General features: G+C 38.7%; 1 protein-coding gene across 2 annotated transcripts in view; it reads left to right on the top strand.

Moving 5' to 3' along the window:
• The window catches only part of LOC109410424 (zinc finger MYM-type protein 4), a 40,539-nt gene that overhangs the window by 2,281 nt on the left and 20,166 nt on the right, over positions 1-18,092 (top strand). The window contains exons 1-2 of one of the 2 annotated variants that reach the window (XM_062861016.1): positions 3,952-4,271; positions 17,116-18,018. In XM_062861016.1, the coding sequence (XP_062717000.1) occupies positions 17,268-18,018 (751 nt within the window). In that variant the 5' untranslated portion in view covers positions 3,952-4,271; positions 17,116-17,267. Of the gene's footprint in view, positions 1-3,951; positions 4,272-17,115; positions 18,019-18,092 lie in introns of those variants that run through there. The other variant, XM_029869261.2, reaches the window with a different exon arrangement.

The following is an 18,092-nucleotide window of genomic DNA, read 5'->3' on the forward strand; positions in this document are numbered from 1 at the left end:
AAGAGGAGAAAACTCCCCTAAATGTATTTGAATAGTGTTGAACTCATCCACTGATTTACGGTAATCTGACCTGCATCTTTCCGGGTTGGCCTACATCCGCATTTCTCTCATCGCACTCTACACACCTAGCCCGCCATATCTCTTGGACCCCTGCTTGGACCTGCAGTTCTTAGGACATCTGTTTTACCACTGATTTAAACATTTTATTGACTTTAAATTGATGTTTATACTTATTCACTTTTTTCTCTTTCCTTTCCTTTGCATCAAAAAGAGTCATAAACATCAACAAAACGAAGCACGGAAAAAATCTTAAACTGAATAAATAATTAAAAATTCACGGATAAATAATGTTTCGGAAAAGTGAATGGCTCAAACGTAAGAAAAACAGTATAATATATTGTTACATAAAAATCCAATGTAAATGTATAGTATAGCGAACCATTTCATTACAATACACTTTATTGTAGCTGGTACACTGTATGGTGCAGGAATGGTTTTCACCAAACACCCTATGGTCAGTTTTTATCCGGGTAATTCAGTAACAAATTTTGAAAACGACGTATAATCAATGGTGTAGCATTGATTATACGTCGTTTTCAAAATTTGTTACTGAATTGATCTTATGTCGAATTTGTTTTATTATGGTTTCAGCGATTTTTTTCTTTTACTTCCGCTGCTTTTGCTTTGCATTAAACATGCGTTAAGGTACGAGGTGTACATGAGACATTTTTTGGGCATTTTCCAAAATAAAACATTCCCTATGTTTGTTTTTAAGTGATCATTATAATGTTTTGAGTTAAGATAAATATGCCTTTTTGAAAAAGATTCCGTTTTTGAAATATCTAAATCACTCGAAGGGGCTTTTCCCTCTTTCAAAATTTCAAGTTAAAATATTTCAGGCGTTCGATTTGAATAGGTCCTAAGTTTGCTCTGATTCCTATGTAGATTCGACCTATTCAAATCGAACGCCAGATTTAATAATAATCCCAATGTTTGTTATTATTCTTACAATGATTTTCCAATACCGTCTACCCCCGTTGGTTTGAACGACACCTCATGCAAACCAACGGGGTTCATTTTTTAATTTGAACTTCTAGAAACCCTGTGGGCATCGAAAAACACTAATGGTACCCCTTTTTGTTGTTTTGTTTTGATTTTGCGTTCCGTTTTACCCCGTTCCATGAGCTTCTGCTGACGTTGTATTGTATTGTATTTATTTTACGAAACGGTAACATGTTAGTTTTTAACTTTAAGTCATGTCAAGGAAAAACCACAAATGGGAAAAAAATACAGATAACACTGGATAACTACAGGCAATTCTGGTAATAGTTACAAGTAAAAAACTATTGCTATATAACTTATTTGGTTAGTTGATCGTATACAGTGCAGTTTTGAGAGACGTCAATGTTGATTGTTGCCTCACGGAGAGTGGTAATGCGTTCCAAGCCGATGCGCCATATACCAGCACACTTTTGCGTAGACTAGTGGTGTGCTATGGCAGGATGAAAGATCTAGCCCGTTCGTTCCGGCCTATTGGTGTATGCTGGGTGATGTAGTCCGGATGGTTACCATGGTAGGCCCCATACATGAAGTGACAGATACGTCGACGATAGAATTCAGGGAGATCACATCCAACTATAGTGTGTCGCACCAATTCAGTCGTTTCACGTCGTCGAAGTCCGTAGACAAATCTTACAAACACTGATGTCCATCTAGTAGGGTATTGGTTCCCTTATTAAGCATGTGGCTCCCATTTTCATCCTACGAAAAACAAAGGACAAGCGCTGTTTGTTTTGTTTATTATTTTTGTAATTTTTTGTTAGAAGTAAGCACCCATGAAAACAAAAAGAACGGAATCAATCGATGCCGTAATCGCTTGTTTTCGAATAGGATGAATATGGGAGCGTGAGATTACTGATGGCACACATGCCCTATGTGTGTTACACAATACTGTACACATCAAACATATGTACTCAAATTTGAAACTATTTTATTTTATTTTATTTTTTATTTTATTGATGCACAAGGGGGTCATGGGGCCAAGTCTCCAATGCAAGTCCAAGGACTCACATCGTCCATAATACACCGTGGAATTTGGGGGTAGGCATTGCAACCTCTTTAGCCATGCGGCTTTTAAGTTTTGCGTGGCCTTAAGGATGAGGAAAGGTGGGAGATTGATTTTGTGTGTTGAGCTGTGAAAAAATGTGTTGTTAATTAAATGGTCAACGTTATTTACCTTTGCGTATTTTCACAAAAATGAATAAGTTTGACGATATGGTGCTTGATTTTCAGTGAATTGTTTATGCTGGGTCTGGTACGTTTGGCATAAGGACATTTGGCATAAGGACGTTTGGCATAAAGGACATTTGGCATAAAGGACGTTTGGCATAAAGGACATTTGGCATAAGGGACGTTTGCCATAAAGGACGTTTGGCATAAAGAATATGTGAAATATATTTTCCCTCTGGAGAAAAATTAAAGAACAGCCTTCAATGGAAAGAAGGCAAACTTGTTAGTGGTTCATTATATTGGATCTCTTATTTTCGAAATAACCTTTTGCTTCCATGAATTTGCTTTTTTTTCGGAAGGGGAATGTCCCTTCTTTTGTATATAGGTTGTTCTTTAACGATACAAGCAATTTAAATTCCGGTAATAATTCTTTCCAGCAATTCATCCTTGTCCGCATATTATATCCAGAAATATTAATGCATTATAATGTTTTACCCTTCTTTAGAATACTTTTCCTTCTTTGACGTTAAGTATGTAGTTCATTTTTTACTGAAATCATTTTATGCCAAACGTCCTTTATGCCAAATGTCCATTATGCCAAACGTCCTTTATGCCAAATGTCCTTTATGCCAAGTGTACTTTATGCCAAACGTCCTTATGCCAAATGGCATTATGCCAAACGGCCTTATGCCAAACGTACCAGACCCGTTTATGCTAGTTCTTCTTGTTCTTGTGTCTTCAAAGCTAGGGAGCTTGGTTAATAATGTCAAAAAATAGAAGGACATATGTATTGTGTATCAACTTCCTTCCTGCAAATAGAAATCAAATCTCGCGCTGAGTATCATACGGGTGTATCTACAATGATCGATTTCTCTTCATCGATTATTCCGGGAAATTCGTCCAATGTACGGAGGACAACTAGGACTAGCTTCTAGAACAATAAAAACAACTGAAACTGTTTTGCCTGCTAAGTTATTAACCAAAGGGAAAATCGATGAAGAGAAATCGATCATTGCAGTTACGCCTGTATGATACTAAACGCGAGAAATATATCAAAAACAACAAAAAAGGACCGTAACGCTTCTTGATTTGATCACGAAAAGTATCGGTTCTTGTTGGCACCACGAGTGTGCATCTTTCTCTGTAGAGTAAAGATACATTTAGGCCTCGAGACCTGACAGTAATCAAGCTGATCACAAGGTTGTGCCTTTGCCCAGAGATATGTACTCAAATTTGAAACTAAAACTAAGAAAATGCCAAATGAATTGTATTATTTGATTATACATTATAGAATAGCATGATTCAAGCTACAAAAAATATCTTCGCACCACCAAATCGAAGTCGCGGCTTGTTTGAGACTTGCGAAGTTATCTCATGCGAAGCTAATGTCAAAGCTAAAACAATGGATTGATGGCGGCGTCGTCATAGCGATGTCCTCAAACCGTAAACAAACAGAGGCACCCGATTTTGTAAGCTCAAAATGCTATTTACCAGAGGATAATCTGGTTCTCATTGTATAATCACTGCTGTGTAAATTAGTAACTACGAAACGAAAACAGTGTTGACATCGATAAATATTTATTATTATTATATCCCACGTGCGCAACCTTGTGGTCGAATTTTCATTTATGAAAGAAACGATCGGACTGATCCGAATCGGCTCGTCCTCATTAAAATTTCCAACTTCCGCTTGTTACCAACCCTATTAGCCACGCCACAAAAACCTGCTACAGTATGTCGCACTTTCAGCCACAGGGTCGCGTCTTATTTGATTTCTGCCGTCTCCGTCGCCCCCTCGCCCACTCTATCGGCTGTCAGTCAAAAGGGAGTGCGGGGCGCGAGGAAAAACAAAATGGTGTGCGCTTGTTTTTGACACAATGTTGCGCTAGAGGCTTCGCGGTACGTGAAAAAGAAAAATATTGCGGAAAAATTGATTTCCAACCTGGTGAAACTATTTCCAATCGCAAGTGTAATTCGGGCCGCGTCGCCGTGATGTGAATTCCAGTGCGTAGCCGCGGAAATAAGTGCAGAAAATCCGGAAGGTAATTATGCCGACCCGAAGCGGTCGCAGCCAGCAGCAAAAACCAGACAAAAGTGAATTTTCCATACAAAATAGTGCATACTTCTTGGGCCAGCAGTTGGAAAAGTAAAGTTTGTGACACGGTGAAGCGATTTCAACATTTTCCGGTGGATTTCCGGCCGGTTAAGGTGACGAAAAGTGCTTTTGAAAATTCTCACCCGATGGAAACGCGGGACTCATCTTTTGCTTCGAAGCACGCATAATTTTTTCCTCTTTTTCTTCGACGTCGTCGTCGCCGTCGCTGTTCGATATCGAACCTCTGCTGCTTTGGCTGCTGCTGCCGGTTGTCGTCGGCTGCGGGTGGGATGAGAATGTACACAAGAAGTTCGAGAGGGGGTGGAAGCGACGCATTCAAGTAAGCGCGGGATCTTTCTGTGTGCGGCGCGGCGACTAGCTCTGTGGTCGCATGTTTTTATTATGGGCTCGGAACGAGTCCAAGGGGTCCATTGATATTGCTGTGAGGAAGAGGAGTTATTTTTTCTTGTTATTTAAATTAAACTTGACAACTCGTCTCCACAGATGTAATCAAGATAAGTAAAAATACCTTGGATGTAACTCTCGTGTAGCATAGCACCTTAATGAAATCAACTCGAGTCTAAAACACTAGAAGCGTGAGGGTGTACATAACTGGAATAATGAAAATTTCCTTGAATTAATGTTCTAAAATTAAAATAATCCTATAATTGAGATTTATAAGGTATAATTAATTATAGTTAATTGAAATTGTTACATAAACTTTGACATTTCGTATTCAAAACAAACTATTCAGAGCAATTTTTGACAAACTAAGAATGTCTGAAAGAATTGTTGGAGTCGTTAAACAAAAAAATCTTCAGGCCAGAGGTTCCCAAACTTGCCCAGAGTTATTAATGGTTACATCACAGACAGTCTGTGGTTACATAGTTCTAGAATGAGCATGTTAAAGGGTGAATAAGCAATTGTGAACTAAACCTTCTCTCGATAATTTCTAGTATTCCAACGCTTGCCCACAACTAGCGAACCGAGCAAAGTATTCTTTACTCAATGAGCATTTTTTTGTGAGTGTGTGTCTTGAAACAATCTCGTGACCGGCTACTTACTGGTACACTGAAAGGCGGCTTGCAGTTGAAATTACTATTCCGAGGGTCAACTTAAATGCACAACGCCACTTGATTTGTGCAGACTGATTTTCGTTTCATCTCAACAGATTTATGTTTTCAATTCTATTATGGACCCGATTTACAATTAAAAAAAGTGTCTGTTGGCAGCCGGATTCGAACCAAGAACCTTGAGATCACCAGGCTCGCACGCTACCACTCGGCTATCGAACCGGTTTATAAGTAAGGAAACAAAACGCACACAAGAAGCGTTTGTTGGTCGATGATCACGTTTTGCCATAGTAAATTTGAAAACATTTGTGTGCTCGTCACTACCGCAAGCTGTCTATCAGTGTAGAGACGTTAACAATGGAATCTTTCGATGAAATAATTTAAAATACCGTCAAGGTCCCATATTCTGCGCACCTAAAATCTTGAAGCAATAGCGCAGTGCACCTTGTGTTTCTCTGAGACAATCAGCTGCCCTTCTTTAGTCTAAAACTTTAGGCTGAATAAGGTGTGATTATGTAGATGTCATTGATTAGTTAAAAATTTCACCTATATTACCATTATTGAGCGAGATTTGCAGTGTATTCTGTGTATCCTCGCTTTTGGCGTTTTTTTTTTTCAATCAATGATGTTCTGGCTTTATTGCTGCTGTTCTTTATTGTGCTGTGATTGTAAAATGTTTTTTTTTCTTTATTAAAGAGGCTTTCAGTCAGACGCTGGTTCACCTCTCTTGTAAAATGGTTAATCTAGCCTAGTTTGGGTAGTGGCTACGGTTAGGGTAGCTCAGATCAATCTTCAGCATAGAAGCAACGATCAATCTTTGCAGACTTATGCAAAATGGTACAACCCAATTGGTTTTAGTTCAAAAACCTTACTCTTTTATAAGGGGAATTTCTATCTATAGATAATAGGAAACCTTGTGAACCCGGTTTTTGCAATGTTCAGCCAAAATGAAATGACAATATCGCGTTTTTCAATCATTGCTACACAAATCTCTGAACTAACCATCAGAGATGTTTGTTTGTTTGTTAATGTATTTACGACACTTTACACCAGAAGGGTGCATTCATGTCGAAGTCACCGGAGATGTATGTGCTATTACAATTCAAGCCTAACTTTTCAATCCGACGTAGCTCGAGAATGTAAACAAATCCGGGTTTACTGCTGCATGCATGATTCATGAAGCAAATTGAAGAATCCACATCACTGTTTGATGATTTATTGCTTAATTTGTTTAACTAACAATATTTTTCGAAATGACGTATCTAACTATTTGAATGTTTACAACTTTACTGATAGATACACCGTTTTGATATATGAGAAAACCAAACGACGTATCTAGCCAAAATCAAAAGTAACAGATACACCAAACTGGCACCATATAAAAGCGACGTATCTGGCACGACGTATCTCTAACCAGGGGCGTACAATTTCGTTTCAATGATACACTTTCATGCAACATTTGAATGAGTCACTTCAAGTGTTTCATACATTTTTCTAATGACTCGGTCGTTAAAAAAAACTTTTCCACTCATCGTAGCACTCGGTAGTCTCCCACCGGGTCGCATTGCTTGTGCTTCACCCGTCAGAGCATTAGTGTCTCACTGGTGCGCGCTAGTCTCTCAATGGTTACGGGCGCCGGTTAATTGGATTTAAGTGGTCGAATTTGTTATCCTCTTTCATAAAACATAATTATCATTCTATTGGCGTGCACCACTATTTAAAAATGTGGTTTAAATAGTGTTTTTAGCATGTTGAAGTATTTCAATGACTCATAAATGAAACGAAAATCCAAGTGTATCATCCCATGTTTCATACACACTTGTTTCTGTAGCAGCAACGAACGAGTGTGTTGCTGGGTGAGAGATGAAACATCACAGCAGTCCGTTCGCATGGGAAACGATTTGCTACAGTCGTCGTACGTCATGTTTTCCTTTCGAAATTGCACGACCCTGTCTCTAACCAACCCGGTGTATGTGTATTTTTGCCAAATTCATTGTGAAAATGATATGGAATGAATAGGTTTTGTTTCTTACCTAGTGCGTGCTATATCCCTGGTGATGTTAAGCACGAAAAAACTTATGAAAAGTCTTTTTTATAAAAAAAAAACTATTTTAGTGAAATGGTCGTCAACATTGACCATGAATTTACTCAGATCAGTGAAAAAGTTAGATACGTCGATTTGAAAAATTATTCTTGAATTGATGTACACTAGTTTACAAAATAAAACGAAAGTTGTGAACTTCTGTCAACGACCAAAATTTTTTAAGCACAATTTAGCGCTGATTTCGAAACCGTGCTTCGAAAAATTTAAAGTAGAGCAGTTTTTGAGTATTAGCTCAATATCAAGTTTTACAACTTTTTAAAATATGGATATTAATAAAATTTAATCTTGCGTTTTGTTCAACCAATTTTAAATGTTTTTCCATAAATTAAAAGCTGAATATAATACCATTCGATCATCTCAATGCAGGTTTTGTGTCAGATTGATGGAACTCAAGATATTGACGAGTTTTAGGGACGATCTCCTTAAATTTTAGCAAAATTTCCAAAAATAATCGAAGAAATCCGTTGAAATTCGCGAAAAGGTCGTAACTGACAAAATGCACACAATAGGGCACGTTCGTTGTAGTACTAGATTTGTAGTAATGAGCTGAATTTTTGTATGGTGAGAAGGTGAGTTCTCCGTTTCGGCAAAGAAATGGTGCAAAAAGCGTGGGTATTATGATTCCTTGCCTAATTTAATGCTATTTGAGCAAAACTTTGGGTAAATGTATTGTTTAAATTGCAAGAAATGGAGACAACAACAACAATGTTGCCCAAAGTTTTGCTCAAACAGTATCAAATTAGGCAATGAATCATAATACCTACGCTTTTTGCACCATTTCCTTGCAGAAACGGAGAATTCACCTTCTCACCATACAAAAATTCAGCTCATTACAGTCATGACCCGCTGGTTGGGGGCTTAATAGTTGGGTGGCTTTTTAGTTGGGGCTCCGTTAGTTGACCAGTCAGCCAACTAAAAAGCACCTGGATGTCATAATTCAATGTCAAACTGAAAATGACAACCAATCTGTAAGTACGAGGGGTGAGCTAATGAGTTTTTGGTTTCTTAAACTTTACTGATAATCGAGAAGAATTTCTATTTCATATTTCTTTAAAAAAAAACAATATGTACAATTACTTCGAAACAAATGCAAAACATCGGCAATCTTTATTTTGTCGATCATTTGTGCTTGCATTTTGGTCCGGGTGGTTTCATAAACATCTATATTTTCACTTCACCGACTAAAAATGCGTGAAAATAATTATTTATCGCATTGGCCATATATGTATCTTGCAAAACGTATCAGTTTGATGAGCACCCTAAGGATCACGTTGAGTTTATTGAAAGTTAACACAATTTTTCAAAGTACCTCTCAGTAGTTCTTTTCTATATCATGTTTTCTACCACCCATAAACATGGCAGGGTTCAAAATTCACAATAAGGATGATTTATTTGACTAAACAAAAAAGATGTTTTATGGTCAGTTTAAACATGCTGCGGGGCAAGACGAGCACCCCTACGGGGCAAAAAGAGCACTTCATTAAAATCAAATTTTTTTAACTATAAATAGGCCATACAGTGATTGAAATAGTAAATCTTGTTTATTGCTATGGTATCACGTTCTAAAATGATCAGTTTTTTTTCGATTATTAAAAAATGGCGATTTCATAATACTTCATACAAAATGACCCGAAAAGCAATGAACGATCATTAAGTAGCGTATTTTTAGAAATTAACGCAACCAAATAGTTGCAGAGAATACGGAAACCTATGTTCGGCACTATTGAGTGGTTTACAATAATTTTAAAATATTTTCTATATTCCCATCAGGGGTGCTCATCTCGCCCCACTATATGTAAATAACTAAAATTGAATAAATTTTGATGTTTGTTTTAAGAAAATGTTTCCTAATGCAGGTTGAAATGCTTTACAGTAAGCTATTGATGTTCGCTGATAATCAAAATGATGGTAAAAATTTGATTCTAACATAAAAACCTTATTTTATTCTTATGATATCTTATAAGAAAATGCTAAAAATCCATCCTATTGACTAATTTGACGATATTTTTCAATTCGTTCGTTATGAGGAACCTTTTATCAGGTTTACAAACAGGATGAACTTTATTCTAACGGATTATGCAGTTGTTTGGACAAAATTCATCATAAAAGTAGTTAAACAGAGGGGTGCTCATCTTGCCCCGGGTGGCCATTTTGCCCCGTCCTACCCTAAACATGATTTAAAAAAAACAATGCGCGCGCCCCTTGTGCTGCTGTCACTTCACCCAACTAGCGAATCGAATCCGTTGGTTGGGTGGAGGTTGTCGCTCAACGAGCGGGTTCCGACTGTATCATAAAATTCTTCAGATTTCAAGCTTTCAGGAACTTTTTTAAGATTGTTCCTACGATGGTTGGAAAAATTACAATAAATCAGTGAAAATTGGGTTGATTTTGAATCTCCATACATTTTGTATGGAAAGAAAAATTGGTGAGAAACTTTAAACCCCATTTACTCGAAAGTAGGTTTTTGTCACTTACACCCCTTTGCTTCTAACCCCCTCAAATATTGTTATTTTCATTCTAAACAGAATATTCTCTAGAAATTTTAAATCCCTCCAAGATGTTCTCCTGTAATCTGTCTACAATGACGAAGAAAATATCAGCGATTAAGTTAATAGAAACTCGTTTAATTAAACTCTGAGTCTTTCTCCTTAAATTCCTCAGATTAAATCGCCAAGTATTCCGTTATCAACAAGGGTTTAGCCAAAAATAAAACAACTCAAGGACAACCGTTTCCTCTGAACAAGGTTACCAATAATCGTATCGTGGAGCACTCACCATGATTTTTTAGCCGATAAGCATTCCCAAGCTCACCGTGCATATTTTGATCGCTAATGCAATGAACTCAGCTGTCACTGTCTAGCTGAGGAAAACTCTCGCTGGTTGCAGTGGCGCTTGTAAACAAAGATACTCACGCTCTCGAAATGGTGTTCATTCATCGATCACAACTCTCGCACCGCTGCTCGAAAGTGAACGATTCGAAGGAAGCGAAAACTGGAGCACTTATTATCGCGGGTGATAATTTTCACTGCGAGTGATAATAATTTATCACCACGAGTGCCGATTCAAAGGAAAACCAGCGCGGTATCAATACCGTGTCTTTAAATAATGCTCACCAAAGATGCACATTTTTATACCTTGATGCATTTACTTACATATTTTAGACACATATTTTGCGCTACAGAAAAATGAGCTTGGTAAACAACTCTAACGGTATTTTAAACCTAACTGATGAACCGGAAGGTGTGTGCCTTTGGCAAGGTCATTTCATCGAGCGTGGATTGGTCGTTCTCGTATTACAAGTTAAACTTGTGTAATACAAAATGCACTGGTAAGAGCACAAGAGGATGGTGTTTTCTGCAATGTTTGCTTGAAGAGTAAAAAAAGAGTTTTAGGAAGCGTGGACTCCCTCTACGATTATGGGTCGGACCGTATACATATTACATAATTCGGCACCAACATTTCAAAAGGGCGTAACTGCATTTACAATCAATGCCTTCTCATAAAGCTGTGGAGCGTATCCCATCCCTCTCGAGCAATCCACTAGCAATTAATCAATTCCAAGATTTAAAATCTTCATGCACTTGAGTGCTAGTTGATGACACATTTGCTAATCAATCGAAAGGAAAGCAACATTTCAAGACCAACAATTGAAAGGACCGCATCAACATTTTGTAAACAAACGTGTTTCTGTCGACTTAGGGCCTTCTGAGCTCCACCCACACACCTCACCATACTAATGGAAACCGCAAACATCGAGCTTTCCGTTAGTGGTGGTGAGATGCGTGGGTGGAGTTCAAAAGGCCCTAAGTCGACAGAAACAAGTTTGTTTACGCAATGTTGATGAGGCCTTTTCAATTGTTGGTCTTGATTTGACAATTTCAGCCCCCCAAAACCCCCAATTACGAAACAACTTTTGTATTTTCAAATTTTTAATTTTTTGCATGAAGAGCGTTACGCGCTAGGTTTCCTTCCTCCCCGTTATGTAATTTTTGAACGAACCCTTGCATGTCAGTCCTCGATCTACCAAACAAATTTATAACTTCATTTCTGACTAATTCCGAACCCTAATGCACACAAACGGGCTTCTGATGAAATCTTCCCCATGCTCCTGCCGATTCCGATGATATGGGAGCTTGCACAGTGACGTCACTTTTTATCTCCTTCTCTTTCTCTCCTACGGCGTCGTCCCATATCCGAGTAAACATTGCCCTCAAAATTTTGAGGGCAATGTTTACTTTTTGTATGAGAATTTGCGAGGTTATGTTTTTAGTGCAAGCCTCTATTATCGCCGCGAGTGGGAATCGGAATGAAAGCTGAGAATCAGCACGATATTTTCGAGCAGATTATCTTTCGCAGCTGAATGAAAAATAGTTCGAGAGCGCTCTCGCAATTTTCATTCCAGTTAGTTGGCGGGCAACACACTCACGGTGGATGAGTTCATTCACGCCTTTGTGAGTAAATGAACGAGTTGTTGTTTCTATGATGAACATTTGGGACGATACACACTGAAATTAATTGTTTGGCTTTCGCGAGAATTTTCGTCTATCAGTAACCTTGCCTCTGAAAACTTCGTCAAGAATTTTCCAAGAAATTTCATCAATGTGTTCCAAGGGGTTTCTACCGGTACGTGCTAAAGAGTCAATGTTGGTCAACACAACTAGTTCCGAACAAATATACTGGAAAATTGAATATTCATGCAATTTTAAACAATTTTTGGAATAAGCGTGAGTCTTTTCTTGAAAATGGTTATTATGCGGTACTCCCAACCCCCTGAAGAAAGCGTTAGTCCTTGAAGCCGCCGCCTTTGGTGGGGCGCCACAGGTTTGTTTACGAAATTTCAGTCTGCTGGCCAATCTGCTACGTGCGGAAGCGAACTTTGTCGTGCGAAGATAAATTCGTGAGCGAAAAACGATCATTTCCACATAATTGTTCAATGGGTTTAGTGTTCTTTGTTAAATTTACAAGACGCACAAGTATGAAAATACATTTAACCCATTTAAAACAACACTTCAGTCAATTAAATTTGAATGTCGCACCTGCTCCAAAAGAAAAATTCACTGTGTTTTCAGCCTTATGCAACCGCCGATTCAAATTAGCACCACGTCCAGCACCATATTTTTGGCTTCAATCCAGTTGTATGTGGATGACAGCCGTTTCATGGGGTTGGGTACTCCAGGTCTTTCTGAATCAAGTCCCTATTAGTCACTATTTTTTTTTTTGTGCGAAAAGTCAAAATTTAGTCACTTCCGAAAGTGACTTTGCTTTCCGTAAGTCACTATTTGGTCACTATTGTCGAGAAATTGGTCACTAAATTAACTATTTTGACCATCAGGTTTTGCTACCAGCCCTGATTTCCTCAGATCAGGGGTTCCCAAACTTGTGCTGGCAGTGACCCAGTTATAATCATCATCATCATATATATAAAATCCTATAGAGTTGTCTGTCCTTCCGTCACGCTTTGAAATGTTTCGTTGAAATGTTTCACAGAATGAAAGCTTACGCAGAAGTCGGTCCACTCAATAATGAGCAAGATCTACTCAAATTTGTATTCATCCCATGGTACACCAAAAGTGAGCAAGGGGGGCCTTAACTCATTTTTGAGCAAGTGCTTGAGAGCCAAAGCAGCATAAGCAAGCTTCACACATTGAAGCGTTTCGTCATCATTCCGGAAGAATGAGTAATCGTTACACATACACTACCCGTCATAAGTACGGACTCACTTTAAAAAGTATTGCAACACTCAGTTGAATATTGCATCACCCCCGAAAAAGTTTAGCATCACCAGAAAACAGCTAAATTAGTTCTGCTTTATCTCGAAATCCTGATAATATGCAACGGTACAGTCTTCAGCTAAGATGTTCGGAAGGTCGTTGGCATCAACATGGCAAGCAGTTTGATTCGCAATTCTGCTGCTAGGTGACTAGTGAGCATGGAAAATGAGCATTTTCAACTAGCTTTATCACGTGATCCTGATGAGATAGAACGTTAAAGTCTTCGGCAAAGTGTTCGGAAGGTCTTGGATATCATAATGTGAAGCAGCTGGGTTTCCAATTTTGCCGCTAGGCGACGCGAGTGAGAATGGAAAATGAGAATTTTTAACTAGTTCTATCTCGTGATCCTGATGAGATAGAAAGTTCAAGTCTTCAGCAAAGTTGTTCGAAAAGTGAAGGACATCTTAAGGAGAAACTTTAAAGAATACCAATATGGCTGCCGCAATGGCCGACTTGGACCCCTACTCACGTTTTCAAGAGCACAAATCTGACGTTCGATTTGAATAGGTCGAATCTACATAGGAATCACAGCAAACTTAGGACCTATTCAAATCGAACGCCTGAAATCTTAAAAATTCGAGAACAAATGCGCTCGATTTGGAAAAGCTGCTTTTTTTGCAAGTGAGCAAAGCCAGGTTAATCAAATGCGGCTTGGTTCAATGCTTCGTTCGTCAGATTTGTGCCTCTTAAGTTTTTATGCAAAATTGCTTGATGTCTCACCTTAATAAGAAGCAGTTTGGTTCGCAATTCTGCCGCTAGGTGACGTTAGTGAGCATGGAAAAATGAGCATTTTCAACTAGTTCCATCTCGTGATCCTGATGAGATAGAAAGTTCAAGTCTTCGGCAAAGTTGTTCAAGAAGGTAAAGGACATCTTCATGACAAGCAGTTCAGTTCGCAATTCTGCCGCTAGGTGACGCTAGTGTGCATAAAAAAATTAACATTTTTAACTTGTTATATCTCGCGATCCTGATGAGATAGAAAGTTCAAGTCTTCGGCAGTTGTTCGGAAGGTCAAGGACATCTTAATGACAAGCAGTTTGGTTCACAATTTTACCGCTATGTGACGCTAGTGAGCATAAAAAAATGAACATTTGGCAATGACCAGCAGTTTATGAAGTGAATCAGACCTGAATTACTTGAATATTAAATGAATCAGACCTGAATAACTTGAATATGCAGGGAACCAGACGTCAAGACAGAATTGCGAACCAAACTGCTTGTCTTTATGACATCAACGACCTTCTGAATATCCAGGGATTCCTTTGAAAATGTCTCCGAAGATAAATTTATATAAAAGACCCTTTTTCGAATAATTATTGAGTTTTCTATCAAATGGCATCTTTGAGTCGATTGGTTTGGTCAAATAACTAAGTTTTCTAGAGCAAAGTAGCTCAAAATAGTATGTTTCAATTCATCGATCATCTCAGCATACAAAAATTCAGCTCACTACTTTCAATCTAGTACTTCACTGATTGCCTCCTATTATCTAAAATCCAATGAGTTTATGACAAAACATTAGTCAAAAAATCCGTTTACCTTGAAAAATTAATCAAAATGCGTAAAGTGGTCTTGTAATGGGAAAATATTATAAAAATCAGGTGACCTAAAATAAGGTTTTGGGAATCGAAATTACAACTTAGTGGGCATCTATCGATTTTTCTGATATTCCCTAGGCCAATGAAATGTATTTGTAACACTTTTCAACAATTTGTATAATTATTATGCCTCTCAAGACAAATCAGAATATGGCGATTATCTGCCTCTGGCTTCTGATATCAGCGCGACAGTCACTAATCATAACAGCGTCACCAGATTTAAAAGTATATAATTCCACTATATGGGGTTTGACAACAAGAACACTCATTCCACTGAGCTACTCTTGCCGTTCGTCACAAATACATTCAAAAACATCTGTCACTTCGTGAAACCCACGTGCTTTTGGTTTTGGCGGGAACACTTTTTCTTTCGTTTTGCCTTGCGACTGTCATGCGGCGGTATGCCTTGCGAGCGTACGACCGCCGCAGGACTCTAATAAAAGATAAGCGCGACAATATTTTGTTGAAAAAATATGCTTCTAAGAGTTGGTAGTAGGGTGGGGCAAAATGAGCAACTGGTGAAAAAATAATGAAAATGGTAAACATCTTCAACAAACAAATTTTAATTTTGGTTTTCTCTGTTTTGATGCATATAGTAAGATTTTGACTGTAACTTTCAATTTATTAGCTTGAAAATTTCAGTACCTGTATATTATCACCGTTCCAAAAATGTCTCAATAAAAGACTCGTTGAAACCCCACAGTTCCCTAAAAATTAAACCCCGTAATCCCTTCAAATTATCATCGATTGTTGCCAGTATGCTTCATCCTTGACAAGAATAGTCAATTTGCATTTGATTGTGTACAAAACTGGTATTGATCATTCTGCCCCACCCCCATAACGCAGCTCGCGACTTTATACGTTTTTTACAACATTTATAACTTTTTTCGGAATTTCAACGATAAGCTTTTGTCAGTTAAGGTTTAAATGAGGATTGAACGTTAAAATTACACATTGGTTGCACTTAATTAGTAAAATACTGGATTTGGTGGCAAAATGCTTAAGCTGCTCATTATGCCCCACCAATCCTTAATAAATTAAAATTCTGTTTTTGGCAAAATTGTGGCCCCTGTTCCACTCTACAATTCGTTCTCTGACACCAAACTTCTATCTCTTATCGTTTTCTTGCAATTTCTATTTAAATGCGCGGCACAGTGCGCAAAAAAAGTGTTTACCATGACAGTTGCAAATTTATGATCTGAAATGCGATGTTTAAATCGAAATTGCAAGAAAACGATAAGAGATAGAAGTTTGTTGCCAATGAACGAATTGTAGAATGAAACAGGGGTCACCAGTTTGCCGAAGAAAACAATTCAAATTATTGGGCATTTTTCAAAAATAATTTACAAAAACAATTTAAAACACACTACTTTTGAGCTATTTGCTCTAGAAAACTTCGTTATTTGACTAAACCAATCGATTCAAAGATGCCATTTGATAGAAAATTTGATAATCATTCGAATAAGGGTTAAAAAACTGCGATAAGTTTGACCATTTTCAAGTTATAGCCAGTTAAGGCAATAAGAGTCAAAAACATGGGAAGTTCAATAACTACGTAACGGTTGAGATTTGCCCATATGCGTAGAACAACTTTTTCACCATTTATGGTCCTCTGTCACCCTTTAAAAAGTTTGCACTCAAGAACCCAATGCCCTGTAGATAGATGGTAGAGTAAACATAGATACGCGGACCTCGCAGAGAAAAATGTTTTGAGCGTGTAAATAGTATTTTTTGCAATTTCTCATCGTAATAGGCTGTTTTACCTCACGCAAATCTGACAGGAAAAGGCCTACTTTCCCACACTAAATAAGCAGTGCTGTAATGGTTCATTACAGCACTGATTTGCGTTGCGTAATGAACCATTACAGCACTGTTTTCAGTTTTGATCAGCTTCTTGATGCTTTCTGGACGCAGGTTTGAAAAATTGTGACAATTGCACAGTATAACCTGCTATGATCAGACTTTCTTAAACATGGCCATGAACATCAGTGTGCAGTTTGATGTAAAAGTTTTGTTAAAAACTATCCTCTAGTGGTAATTTATGAAATTGCAAAAAACGTTGTACGCATCTCGGTGCAGAACTCGATTTTTACAGCACTCGTCGTACTTATCCAACTCGGCAAGCCTCGTTGGATAAGTGTACAACTCGTGCTGTAAAAATCTTCATTCTGCACCTTGTTGCAAAAACTACTATTTCAAAATGGTGCATAATCAATACAGAATATTATTTTTCACTATCATTTTGCAGATTTCAATACGTGTTATCAATCGTGCTAGTAATTGGAGCAAGCCAAACATAAAATACTATTATCTGCCGGGAAGTAACATTTTAAAATCGTCAATTTGCGATCCCATCGAGAAGAGTTTAGACTTAACCCAGTGTCTGTTGCCCAGTAAGTTATGGACGAGGGCAGCGACCGACCCCCAACGCCCGACCGAGCCGTTGAGGAACCAGCAGAATCTTCAGCGGACGCTGTAGATTCTGGTGGTACCGCAGCCGCACCGCCTACTGAAGAGGAATCGCAGGAGTCCTCCTCCGTAGCCGGTACGGACGAGGTCGAAGGTCAACGGATTGCTGTCACGGCGGAAGAAAAGTCTCATGATGATGGCGGTGGTGCAGAAGTATCCACAGAAGCGATGGACGTTGACGACGACAAGAAGCACGATGACGATGGGAAAGACGACGGAGACAGTTTTGCGCCCACGTTGGAAGCTGTCCAGGAGAAAGGCGAAAGCCAATACGTGGACAGCGAGGAAGCTCCGGCGAAGGAAGGCGATGCCAGTCGACCAGAAAGTGCAGCCGGAGGCGACAAGGTAAACGAAAGTGAACTTCTTGACGATATCGAGATGACCAATGTGGAGGAAAGCCGTCACCGAGAGGGAGAAGAAGAAGGAACGGAACCGATGGACGAAACGGACAAGTCGCACGATCAGTCGACCACACTGGATCCGTTCGATCAGATCAAGCATGCCGAACAGTCGAAGGATGAATCGTCGATTCAGAACGAGAGCAGCGTTGCCGGAGACGAGGTGGATAGCACTGCGGTGACCACAACGGAAGCAGATGAGTCGACCCAAGCGAACGAATCGTCTGCTATGGATGCTACTGGCAACGAGGATGCCGAGCATGCCGATGAAACTGTGGCGGAAGGTAAGTGTTTTGTGGGGTGTGGGTTCCTTTCAAAGTTTTATATCCTTCAAATGAAGTATAACAAAGATGTTAAC

Source organism: Aedes albopictus, chromosome 3, assembly GCF_035046485.1.
Source record: "Aedes albopictus strain Foshan chromosome 3, AalbF5, whole genome shotgun sequence".
NCBI lineage: Eukaryota > Metazoa > Arthropoda > Insecta > Diptera > Culicidae > Aedes > Aedes albopictus.